The sequence below is a fragment of the Aythya ferina genome (genome assembly GCF_964211825.1).
Source record: "Aythya ferina genome assembly, chromosome: 8".
Taxonomy (NCBI): domain Eukaryota; kingdom Metazoa; phylum Chordata; class Aves; order Anseriformes; family Anatidae; genus Aythya; species Aythya ferina.
The window spans coordinates 21,908,533-21,922,499 of NC_140304.1; the positions used below are offsets into that span (position 1 = coordinate 21,908,533).

Sequence of the window (13,967 nt, forward strand, 5' to 3'; positions counted from 1 at the left end):
CAGGTCTGCTGAAAAAAGAGAAGTTACGTAGGTCCCACTCGTGCTCATGTCAACTTGCTAGCTGCAAGTCGAGCTTCACAACTTTTCAGGAGATGTGAGCTCTCCCACAGCCCTTCAGTCTCACAGAAGTCTCTCAGGTAAGTGGTGAATGTCCACTAAGGGTTTGCATGACGTGACTTCTGAAAGTGCTGCAGTCTGAGGGAGTGCTGGAAGGATGTAATATTATGATGGGATCCAATATACTTTTCCTACAAATCTCCATTTCTGTGTGTGTGTGCAGGTGCATTTACACAAAGAAATGAAAACATTTCTTGTTCTTCTGTGTGTAGGTTCTGTGAGCTGGTTTCCCAAAATTACTTGGTATGTTTGGGATAGATGCCTTAGATATCCATAATGTCAATTAAGAAATAATTTAGGCATAGTTCATGTTTGCATGCTGCAGAGTATAATACTTTCTAGAACAGAGATCTTGTTTCCTTTGAGTTCAGTGAACTGTCAGATATGATTACAGTGGCATATACATCAATAAGAATAAAAGTGCTTAGCACGAAATTATACACAAATTATGTCAGATAAAACATATCCAGCAAGAGATATTGGAAAATTGTATACATTTATTCATATCTTTAAAATATCCCAGGCACAATTTAGCAAGTACATAGAAGCACATTCTCCAAGTGAGAGCAAAAACTAAGTAGCATGTAGCACATGGCAAAACATCTAAAATAAATTGCATGAAAGTTTTCTAAGTCTACAATGATATCTGCTATGAATACACTGTTCAGCACTACAAAAAGGCAACCAAAGAATACATGTAATAAGTAGCATAACATGAACTTTCTACATCATTTTCCTAGAAGCATATAGTAGCAACTGTATAAGAACAGAAAAAGGATTGTATACTGTATATACACGCATATGTGCACACATATACAGATATAACTGGAAGGCCACAACAACAAAAAATACCCTGGAAAAATGATGAAGGGAATTTTGAATGGGGTGCTGTATATAAAAAACAATGGATACATTAGCAAGCATTCAACATGTTCATGCTAAAACCACATCCACAGGTGGAATCACAATTAACTCTTCATCAAACTTTCCTGTTGCACCCATACTGGATTACATGGTCCTACACCACATTTGGATGCTATTTTAGGAGGAGTCAAGAGCTTTCATCTCCCATAACCTGACAGAAGGGACCAGATCTCATACTTGAAAGAAAAATACCTATGAAAAGAGGGAACTCATGGAAAGACTGGGGAAAAATAAATAAGTAAAACCCAAAGGGCTTCTATTTATCCAAAAGATGGGCTAATAGAAATTTCACTTTCCTAAGGGGCAGACCATTATAGTAGCCCCATTTAACAAGGTTTGTATTGCATGATGGAGCGTTCCTCAGGCCACGGACTTGATTCCTTTCTGATAAAACTAAAAGATGTGGCATTCAGCCCACGGGACCAAACTAGAGACTGTGTATGGTGTGGTTATCAAGTACTTAGCACTAACAGTTTCAGGCTACAGAGCTGATCCAGCTGAGCTCATTTCTCACTAATGTAGACACAGGCTCCAAAAACATACAGAACAAACATGAATCAACAAGTACTACAGCCTATGTTTGCCACATAAGAGATTAGTCTTCTTTGTTCTGACTTGCCACTATCTGGAAAAAAAGGCTTTCCCTGTAGGCACTCTTCATGTTTGCAGATGTGTATGAGAGTCTGTGTGTGAGGAGGGGACAGATTAACTGCCAAAAGAGCAGTGAGCACCCAATTTTTTGCTCCAGCCATCCTCAGAAATACTATTTTCAGCAGCAACAATATGAAAAAGCTGCTGGCATCTTTGCTACTCTTCTACATGTGCAATTCCCATTAAAGAGATGCCACAGGTATCAAAACTTGTGATTGCTGCCCTGCCAGCATCTCAACACTACCTGTGTCAATGAAGTCATTCCCTTACACTTGTGAAGTTTTCCTTATAACAGGACACAAAATTGTGACTGTGAGCACTGAAGTAGGTTCACGAAAACAAGTTTAACTATTTCTGATATTCTGATGAAAAATGTCAAGTTTAGTAAATACTTCCTGACTGGTTTCAACAATTTATATGCTGCCAGCTGCTAATGGCACTCACAGAGCTCCAGCGAACTGCTCTGGACAACACATGATATGAAAGTAAGAAAAAGCACTACTTCTGCTACTTAAACTACATCTACACACAACTTACATTATTTATTACAGTGTTAGAATAAAATATATAACATGCTATCATGCATAATACATGGTTAGAACATGCATTAGTTCAAGTTTACAATCTCTTTATGGCCAGTAAATCAGGACAGCAGTGGCAGATGCTGACAGCTGCATATCTTCATGAATTCCCAGAAATAGCAGCAAGCAATGCAAAAAAAAGATGTGAAATCAGCTGTTTTAGACACCCATAAAATGGTGATTCTTTGTGAGTTAACCTTACAAAAATTAAATAAATAACCAAACCCCAGTGAGCTCTTTCACACCTCATTCAAAAAACTGTTCAGCACCTGAGGTGAGACTGTGCCCCCAGTGAGGTCACTGCTGACTTCACAGTGTCCCTGCCTGTTGCTCTTCAGCCCTGGTGCAGCATCAACAGTCCCCTGGCCCCACCCAAGGCAGGGAACGGGGCAGACTTTGTGCAGCTCAGGGGCTGTGTAAGTCAGCTGGAGAATATACATAATTCAACAGGGTTGGAAAGGACCCAAAGCTGAGGCTACATGAGCCTACAAAAGCTGAGGAGTGGGTCCTGGGATGCCACACATTACACAGAATCCTTCCCTTTCACTTGGGAGAGACTGCCTCTTTCTCCTTCAGCCTGTTTCTGGAGGGTTTGCCTGAGACTCCAGCGCAGACCACACACGAGACTTTTGTGGGTTATGCAATACAAAGCTTACAAAATGCTTGTTTTTTTGCTTTGTCATTAGCTATATGTCACAACAACAGACAGAGAAATACATATGAACCTGGTAGCTGGCTATTTATTCACCATATCATTCTTCACTCCCCCATGGTTAAGTCACATTCCTCTGCATCCTCCCAGGAAAGAAGGAACAGAATGAGACACATCTGCTGAAAATGAAACACTTTCTGCTCAAAAAGAGCTAATTATGCCTAGTCAGGAGAAACAGCCCTTTTTAGTAAATACATGATTCTCCAATGTATGTGGTACATAGAAATGCCCCCAGACAGCTCCTGTGTGATCCTTTGGCACTGACACCAAGTTTCCCTCCTAAGGCTACCCCTAAGGTTTCTCACAAACAAGCCTCAGACTTGCTCAAGCACCACTAACGACATGTGCTCTATGAAACGTGCAGAAAAATATTGTCAGCAACATTTAAGCATCTATTTGGGAAGTGCTTCTGATTTTCTACTTGCTAAGAACACCATAATTCATGAGTGATTACTTATTTAATTTGTACTTACCTGGACATGTCCTCTGGTTGAGCATTTGTATTCTGCTGCCAGCTTTCTTTGTGCAGGGCCCTACTTTTGTCTGGACCATTACCAGGTGACTGAGCACTGCCTGCATCAGCCCTCCTTGTGTTGGATGGGCTCCTCTTTAACATCATCAACTATGCAATGCATTATGTGCACGTGGTGCTTCTCAGACAAAACTCTGCTTACCTCAGTACCCTGGAGTGCAAAAATTTTACCGGGATGGTTGCTCTACTCAGGGTCTGAACTTGCCAAAGTGATTTCCATTACTTTTGAATTGAGTCCTCAGAAATTCCTAGATCTGTAGAAGTGGGTCCTCTACACATAACTCAAGTTGTGCCAGGCTGACTTCTACCTCCCTGGTGGTGCTTATATAGACATCTTTGACAACATGGAATTTGCCTTTGCCTTTCCCTGCAAAAGACATTTTCTCTTCACTGGTAATCAGCAGCGGGGAGTGGAACAACATATCTAGATAGGAGCTAATGGCACACTAAGAAACAGAGTATTTGGGAAAGTATTTGCAGGAGAGATCAATGGTACTCCACTCCTCAAACATTTTAGGGACATTTTTTAGAAGTTTGAACACCATCTGCTCCTCAGTAGAACTCTTCCTCAGCCCTTCCTGCTTACTGCTGTAACTGATACAAGCAGTCTGCAGATGGAGCCTCCCAGCCCAGATGGGAAGGGAATTTGGCTGGATACACTACTGCTTTCTTTCTGTGAAGAGGCCACGGTATAAGAGGGAAGTGATCTGGACATCTGGGGGGAATGAGAAGGTTGGGATCATGTCTGCTGTATCTGTTTGGAAAACAAAAATAATTTTTTTTATTATTCAGTTAATTAACTATGAATTGGTAATTAGCTAGTCAAAAAGATTTAGAAAAATTCTGCTCTTATTTAAGACCTCTTTTTTTTTTTTTTTTCTGGAAAAATATAAATCAGAAGGTACTGCAACAGAAAGTATATTAAAATTTAAACTTTTATCAAAACTAAGGCTATGGCAAGCCAAAAATTGTATATTTTTAAAAGTGTCTTTTCAACAACCAACTAAATTACAAAAGAAATATTTGATGACTACTTAGCTGACTGATGGGGAAAAAAAAGGCCAAATCATCTGTAAGTATCCCTCTATTAGCAGCAATGGGAAGATCTATTTTGAAAACCCATGGTAAACTCCCTGCTTGTTTTATACACATAACTAGTTGATTAAAATAGGACTGCCTGAATGAATAAGCAATTAGGATCTGATTACATTCAGGTAAACTGTAGTAGGTTTTATTTCAAAGAATTAATAAATGATTCTCAGCTGATGTCTTAACTGCTCTCAGAAGGTGAATCATCAAGGTTTCTTACTGCACAGCCAAGCATTGAATTTTTTTTCTTCAGTACCACAATGCTGATTTTTAACAAATTCCTACAAAGTCATTTCTTTGTAGAATTATCTTTAACACAGCGGTCACAGTTCCTTACTCATATAATAAAAATCATGCAAATATGTTTAGTTTATGCTAAAGACAGTCTCATTTAAATAAGGGAACTGATGTTCATTTCCTCTACTGTGAATGAAGTCTGCTGCAATGTTTCTAAAAGTGGATCTCACTGCAAATCCAAGCCCCTCTACAAACAGAGAGCAACACTTTTACTTTTGCTCTGTGACAACTGCACTCTTAATGACATTCTCATTTTTGCTGTACATTTAGCTGTTCTTAGAGCTACGTATTTCTTAGCTAGCCATAGCACAAGATACTGTTTCATACAGCATGCAAGCACTCTACAAAGAGCTGCAGGATGAAGCACATATTTTACAACACATTCATGGTAGTTTGGCACGCCTTAATTGTCTTAAAAAAAATCTCAGGCTTAAAAATGGTCTTGCACGCAAACACAACTCAGGCAGAATCCTTATGCTGTGCTTGCTGGGATAAAGTCTATGCTTTGTAAGAACATTTCTCATGGGTCCAAGCCCAACTGCACTTCTGTGTGCAGCACTTTCATTGTAACTTTCTCTTAACCCAAATAGCTTCTAAACACAAGATCAATTCAACTGATATTCTCTTTTTCACCTCCTCTTCTCACAGGGGAGCTATAGGTTGTCCTATGTTTCCCTGTACAAAATATGTCGAACATTGTCCCTTTTTCTGTGTGACCTGCATTCTTCAAATCCTTCATTACAATTTCCTTATTAGCTTTCTGTCTATCCAGCCATCCATCTAAACTGAAAAGATGAATATGCATATAGCAATAAATCTAGCTCACAGTCTTTTGCTACTAGAACCCTTCATGCATCCATGACCCTTTCCCCTCTGGATTTCATCCCATGCTGTATTAGCCTACGATTGATTGTAAACTCCAGGGACAAGAAACAGCCACTTTAAAAATATTGCTTGTACATTGCCTGTAGCCTTCGGATATGTTGGGCACCTCTTCTGCAAGGCACTATACAAATACATTGCAAATGAGAATATCTGTCTCAAGAGCTTAAAAGAAAGTCAGTCAAGACAGGGAGTAGGAAAGTATTATTGTTCTCTTTCTCCAAGCAGGAAGGTGAGATATCAAGTCACACGAATATGGAACAGAGCCTGTATTTCAATATAGGTATTCCTATGATCCATGATCATAGGAATGGCCCCAGCCTTTGTCTAACCAGCACGAACACTTAAAGCACTAAAGTAAGCAGTGAAAGATGAGCTATATTAAAAATAAAATCAGAAAGCTGCATTTACAGTAGAAAATACAAAGGGCAAGAGAGATTATACCCTAGTATCACCTACCAACAGGAACAGGAAACCAATGATCAGGAGGAGTAACACTGGTAAAGAGTTTTTGTCCCCATCCTATAAGAGTTGCAGCTGATGATGAGAATATATATATATATGCTATGAGCATATAAAATATAGATTTATATGTACAAATATACAATAGGAAATAGTATACAAATACTTACATGTAAAAATATCTTTTTTACTTCCCCTTTTTATGATTTACAAAAGCATACAAAGTTTCCTATTGTTTAATGTTAAAGTAGCATGAGTAAACCCTGTGTGTCATGTTCCACACATAACTCTTTCAAGTGTTCACAGTATTGGCTATTACAGTGTTGAATCTGACATTCCAGATGTTAAAATATTCTTAGGACACATTCTAAACTTAAAGCATTAATTTAAATATAGTTTAAATAAAACTCACATGCTTAGTTGAATTATGGTCATATTAAGAATGAGTCTGCTGCACTTGAAAACTTTCCATGAGAATAAGCTTGGAAACACATATTTCAACTAGAGATGAGTATATTTTAAAATTCTTGAACTGCTTCTTGATGTGTAGATAACACTGTGAGGTGGTTAGTTCTTTCAACTCCATTTGAAGCAATGCAAGCTGAGGGAACTATTACAAATTATCCTCAGTAGGAACGAGGACACACAGAGTAATCTGCCATCATATCCAGACATGTCATCACTTTCTTCAAATACCCAACAGACAAGAATAAATGACAGGTACCATTGCTTTTGTGTTAAGAATAAATGCCGTAGCATTCTTTATCAGCAATGTGCTTTATGGACTTAAATTAATCCTCACAATTCCCTTGTGAGGTAGATAGATACTGTCCCCATTTTTAAAGATGGAGAAGTGGAGAGAGGAATTGTTGTTATGGCTGCAAGGGCAATACTGTCAAAATACGAGTATTTGGATGCTGGAGCAACTCAAAGGCACAACTGGAGATGTTCATGTGCCAACCTTACACTAACACAGTGTATCCTGACAGCAGGATAGTTACAACAGCCAAAGGTTTGGTGTGGGCTGCAGCACACAGTCTTTGCTAAGTCCAGTGTTGCTGGAAAAAAATGTGGAAAGTTGTGTGCAGTTCAAGAACCACGTTTAGCTCATCTCTAATTTTACTGCATATGCAAGTGCTCACATGTATCAATGTATTTAGGTGGTTTCTTAACATTTGCTTACTCATAATAAGACAAGCAGACCTTGGAGGTCTGTATATTTTTTCGTATTTCCTTTGTGGAAAATTCTCCATACTGCAAATGGAACGAGTGCTGCAATACTATCAGTACTGCACATGAGTTGCAAATACAAATTTTAATTAACTAAGATACTGAATAAGTTTTAAAGAACCACCATGTTCCCTGTGTGCACCTGTATATACAGGAAATCTCATCCACCTTTAACTACTGAAGTAAAATCCAGTTAAAGTATAAAGTGCATTATGTGGAGTAAAACCCTAAGAAATAACAAGCCATGTGTCTGCCTTCCACAGTTTGATCAATTTTGCTTACCGAACCATCACCTTCTTTGTCTTCTACTTTTTAGTTTAGTGTTACTTAGGCTGAGAAAGGCCTGCCAGATGTAAGCAGAATTATTGTAAACTGAGACATTTTTGTAATATTATGCTATTAAGGGAGAGTTAAGAAAACCACTATCAAGACACTGTCCAGTTGGGGTGTGTAAATACTATTGAGTGTTTCTTGGCCCATTTAGCAAATACTTTCTTTTCCGTGATAAACCTATGGCCTCCGTATGGAGCATTTTCATGCAGGAAGTATTCCTCACACTCATCTCTTCCTGGCTCGTAATAGTGGTAGGGAACTTTACGAAAGCCTTCTGACCTAGGGAAAGAAAAGATAGTCTTAAGTATTATTTTCAAGAAAAACATTATATACTGCAGTTGAATTCACTGAAATCCCTTCCATGTGTTGGCATCTCAGCTCCTTTGCTAAATTAAATTGCACAAGGGCTTTCATTACAGCATGACTTGTATGAATTTTGATGTAGAAAATGAAGCTAAGCGTATCTCTTGACGTATACTCATCTTATCAGTCAGCAAGGAGCTGAGGTGCCAGCTCTTATGGGTACCACACGTTTTAGTTGACTCTGAGGAGCAATCAGTCCAGGAGGCTCTATCCCTAAGCAAAGTCTTCTCATGAAGTAGTCCCAAGTTTGCAACCGGTTCTTGGACTGGCTAATTAATGTTAGAATAATATACATTACAAGGAGGTGATGCAGGCAGAACTGCAGCTTTAAGGAAACTCATCCTTATCTGCTGTCAACAGACTGAAGTGCTATCATGCCATTAGCTGGTTTTACATCAAGGCTATGCAATGACAGCTCAGCTGAACTCTGTGAGGACAACTTTAGTCCTGTCACTCCTCATCTCAGGGCACCTACTGTGTTTTCATAAACAAAGAACAACATATGTTCGTTCCATCTGGATGACTCAATCAGTGGGATCTGCAAGTTCTGAAAAGTCTCTCTACTCTTATGATATCCTAATTAAACAGCTGTGACTCAAATGCCTCTTTTTTGGGGGGGGTGGTCTGCCAGGAATGACTCCCACGCTGGAGTGACACAGAATATGGAGTGAGCATCTGCATGAAGACATTACTCTAGGAGCTGAGGACCCCTGAACTGGTTACATGCAGGACTTAAACCAGCCTAGGTACAGAAAAATAGACTTGGACTTGCATCATATATTGTTTATGACATTGCCTGCTTTTGTGAATGAAGAATAGTTTCATTTTATATTTTGCTACCTTATCCTGTAGATTAAAGCACTTAACTTGGACTTTTAAAAATTGTGTTTGGAGTTATACTTCTGACAATAGAATTAATCCATTGTCACTGTAAGGTCACTAACAGTAGTTGGTTGGAATTTATGTCAGTTTACTGTGATAAAGCTTGCAGGACTTGTTTTATTATCTAATTAGAAAACCCCTACTACTCAAAACAAGCCATATATAACCTAGAAAGTTCAAGCAGGTTGCTCAGTGGTTGTGAAATGTAATTTCAGGTAACTATCCAGGACTAATCAGTTTCTTTCACTTCCAGGTGTATTTGGCATTCAGAGAACTAATATATTAATATTTCCTCTATAGCAGTAAAGTAAGTACATTCTGTCAAAAGAATAGGAACATACTTGGTTTCCAGCTAATTCAGAAACTGCAAAAGATCTTTGATTAAAAATAGTTCCTTATGACATCTGATGTTAGACTTTGTAAATATTTTTATTTTACCAACAACAAATGCCATATCAGTACTAAGTATGCTGACAATATAGTGTCACATCAATGCAAAACATTGGGAAATGGCTGCCTGATCCATTTTTTGGATTTATGATATTAAAATCAATTGTGAAATTTTGACAAGACATCAGAATTGTAGATGCATGAAAATAATTTCCTGTGATCTTACTTGCAGTAGGTGTCATTTATCATCCCATAGACGTGAATTCCATAGCAGGCATCCATAGCCAAAATTAAGGTAAACCAACCCGTACTGAGATATGAACCTGACTGGACTCTGTAAAAATACAACATACACAAAACAAATTGCAATGAGAAATTACCCACACTTTATCAAAGAAATATAATCTATTACCTGGGACAAAAGGCATTAAGCAACTTGACAATCTGTCAAAACCATACAATTATTTTGAATTATATTGAATTATTTATAGATACGCTCTCATTCTTGCCAGCATGGGGCCTCAAGCTATTGTCCACAGAAAAAAATACCATGTTAAATATATGAAGTGAAGCAATGCATCTCCCATGAGATGTAAAATAATTTATTTATTTGTACAACCAAAAGATAACAATTACTAGAGTGTGTAAAATGAGATAAAGTTCGCCAGAAAGCAAACTACAGGCAGGGTTTCTGCTGCATGCATGTGGGTATGCACTATCCTCTTCCCCAAGCAAAATATGAATTTGCAGTGGGCTATCCTCTGTGAGAAAATTCACACAGAGATGAAACTTTCAAGGCCATTTTGGTAGAAAACCATTGAACACAAGTAAATGAAAAACAGAACTTTGTGTCCATCCCTTTACACAAACTTGTGCTGTTGTTCTTTAAGATAATAACACAGAGAAAAAAGCACAAGAGGATGCTGCCCAAATTGATAACCTTTGCTCAAATAACTAGTCCCATTAAATCAGTCCAAAAGTATTATCTGCAAGGATTTGGTCACATACTGGCTATGTAAGCAAATGTGCGCATTGTTAATTACAGACCAAATCTTGTTCACTCTACGCACACAAGCATTACCGATGGCAGACTGGGAGTCAAAAAAATCACCCATATAATCTGGGCAAGCAACACTTACTACTTTAAAACCTCATAAGTAATAAGAATACACTTAGTACTCAATGCTTACAAACTGGCTGAAGTCCAGCTTTGTGCATGTACTGCTTTCAGTTTGACTGAAATCAATGAAAATCATTATCTTGAAATTATAAATAATGTATCCAGTTTCCAAAGAAAGACACCACAGAAGTAATGAAACCATCTTAATAGAGCCCTAACTTTCAGCCATGTGTGAGTGAGAGGAGGTGATAGTGTAGCTTTATGCCACGTCTTTTAGCTTTTGGCTTTCGGGTACAGCAGGGAGCAGTCTGTTCTCCATCATAAGTTAAAGTAACCTAAGGTTTGCACTCAATTAAGTTTGGCTGCAAAAGAACTCCCAGGTAGGCTTATGTGCAAATCAGTTTTCCCCATCAACAAAAAAGTCTGAAAACATTTTTATCCTGAGGTAGGAATAAAGCTTTCTTGTGGGGGAAAAAACAAACAAACAAAGAAAACCCATATAGATATATATATATGTATACACACACACACACAAACACACACATATATATCATACAGCAACTCATCCAGCCTGTAAAACCCAACTTTCCTGTGAGACACAAGAACCAACTTCAGGTGCTTCTTCCTGGTTCAGAGCAAGGACATACCATGGTAACTTCCCTGGTTAATCTGTCAGTCAGTGGCATTTGGCTCAGATTTGGTGTTATTTCCTTGCTCTTTCTTGTTGAAGTTGGAAAAAGTAAGATTGGTAAGATTAAGAAGATTGGTAAAAAAGTAGTTGGACAACCTTTATAATAACACTGACCTGACACATACAAAACTGAGAATCAAATTTCTGCTCTGATGAATGCTTACTGTTGTGGAAATTAGATAAACTCCAAGAGCTTTACATTCCTAAAGAAATTCCAACAGTTCAAACAAATCTTTTTTTTTTTTTTTTTTTTTTTTTTTAAGAGAAAAACAACTATCTCAACTCCTGGAGAGTTTTCCTGTACTCAAGAACACTCAAAGGACCTTGGGTTACATCTTCTCTTCCTTGTCCATGTCTAGCATTCCCCACAGGTTAGACTGCATGAAGAACTTCTATCCCTACTTTTCCTGAAAAGTCTTTATCCTTGGGGAAACTCCTAAGCATCTGTTGAGCTGTCTTTGTAGAGCAGAGGAGCATTCCAGAAGCAAGAAATAGAGGGTTAACTTAGTGCTGAAGAATGACAAGTGGGAACAAAAGGCTGGGTGTTAAATACCCATCTTTCATTAGGTGGAGACCAATTGTAATTGTGCTTCTTTGCTTGACACCTCATAGCCACAAAACTGTACATCTGTTTATGTGTCCCTTTAGGGTCTCCGTTGCTTCGAACAAAATGTTCTTCTGCTGTCTAGCAAGGAGAATTCCCAGCCTGGTTCATGTTACTTCAGGGCAACATCCTGCCATGATAAACAGCTGTACTGCTTCTAACTTGCTTTCTGCTTTTGTACCAGAGGAACACTATCCTTGAACTTTTAAAGCCATTTAGAATCATAATAACCATTTATAAAAACACTGTGAAGATCAGGACCCTTCCAATATTGGAGGTTTATTGGAGAGTACTATATTGGCAGTAGGATCTGAAATTTGCTATACTCAGGAGGAAGACGGAATTTTAAAAAAGAGTTAATCAATATTTCATGTCCTGTTTTAACACCATTGGACCTTAGTACTCTCATCTATATACTACATTGGAAAGATAAATAAAAACAGCAGAGTGAGTTCCCAGATACCTTCCCTGGGAGATGAAGTACATGACAGAATATAGATTATGTACTTTAAAACAAAGCACTTATATTCCTCCCATTTTTCCCTTTCCTCTGAAGATACGTAGGAATATGAGGGAATACACTTAAGCAGTGGGGACTCTGGATGATTTGGTAACACCTTAGAATTCAATCTGATACCATAAACAGACTTTCAACATTCTAATGAAAGCAATATTAAAAGTGTGAAAACAATTTTAGTTGTCCCTAAAAAGTCATAAATCTCTGAATACTTTTTAAAATATCATCCCATAAAACCGTAGTGCAAAGCAGTGTCTCAGCCTTTGCTATTATGCTAACACCATGCATGCAATTTCTCTCTCTACAGGAGAGTTTTGCATGTTTTTTGGCCAGAGTTTTTTTGAGACTCATTTGAAAGAGTTTCTCCTGTTACTGTAATTGCATTCAAATTTCAAATTTTGCACACTGAAAGTAAAAGAATCCTCCAGTTACACATAGCATGAGTCTATGTTACTGCACAAATCTGAAGGAATATGAACATTAATCCCAAAATAGTGAAAATAGGAGTTTGTTAAGCATCATCTGCAGAAGTACTATAGGCAAATCTATTGTGATATATGTGTGTGCAGCAAATCCAAAATTGTTCCCTATGGCTCCGAGTGACTTTTTCTTATACTCTAGAATTAATGGGGCACCAGATCTAGGCAGGAAATTGTCTCAACAGCTCAAGAGAAAATAATGCACTATTTTTCAAAAAATGCATTTAAAAAGAAGATGATTTTGCTTTCAAGACATGATTTACAGCTGGATGCAGCAATAAAAAGGCAATGCTCACGAAAAGTTATTTTCTCTGTTTACCTTGAGAATGAAAGTTTATTTTGCATACTTCCTACTTTATACGGATTCTTAAAGAAATGTTAGTTATCAGGGTGAAATTCATTCTGCTAAATACCATCCAGCATGCCTGGAAAGTACACAGGCCTATGCTCAGCATTAAACAATTGAAAAGACCAATGAAATCAATTAAGATGCTTAAAACAAAGTGTATGCTAGCCTATTTTGCTCTTAGTGAAGGTTTAAAATGTTGTTATTTCAGCTCAGAATAGAAAAGCAAGTGCCAAGATTACTATTCATTTGCAAGTTGCAAAACATAAAATTTGCAATTTGAGCAATGCTTCCGTAAACTCCAGTAGAAAGAACTAAGTACAGTTCCTCACAACCTGTTAAGAAGACTTACCTTCTATATTATAGAAGAAAGTGGTAAAAAGGTAAAAAACAACAACAACAACAACAACAACACTATAACACTATTTAGGCTAGGATTGCTAGAATTGTAATGTGTGATACATAAAACTTTAATAAAAAAATAATTTAAAATGTAAGCAATTGGGTTCTTCTGCCTTAGCTTTCCAATATTTTACAAAAAGAATACGAAACTGATGTAAAGAAGCTGGAGTAGAGAATGCCTCATAAAAATATTGTATACTGAAATTCACCTTCTTTGGCATCTATAACCATGCTTTGGTGTAGACTAAACAAAGGAAAAAACAGTTCCTTCCCTCATCAGGGGAAAATGGAGGTATATTATATTTTTGTAATGATCAAGGGAATATGAGTTCAAACTGGGTAAAAATTTTGTTGTCACTTGAG

At 37.7% G+C, this 13,967-nt stretch overlaps 1 protein-coding gene across 6 annotated transcripts in view; it reads right to left on the minus strand.

Moving 5' to 3' along the window:
* Positions 1–395: 395 nt before the first annotated feature.
* ST6GALNAC3 (ST6 N-acetylgalactosaminide alpha-2,6-sialyltransferase 3) overlaps positions 396–13,967 on the minus strand; it is a 249,563-nt gene continuing 235,991 nt past the window's right edge. For 5 of the 6 annotated variants that reach the window (XM_084527726.1, XM_084527728.1, XM_084527724.1 and 2 more), the window contains 2 exons: positions 9,672–9,779; positions 597–8,089 (listed from right to left, as the gene is read on the minus strand). In XM_084527726.1, coding sequence (XP_084383852.1) covers positions 7,903–8,089; positions 9,672–9,779 — 295 coding nt within the window. In that variant the 3' untranslated portion in view covers positions 597–7,902. Of the gene's footprint in view, positions 493–596; positions 8,090–9,671; positions 9,780–13,967 lie in introns of those variants that run through there. The other variant, XR_014695487.1, reaches the window with a different exon arrangement.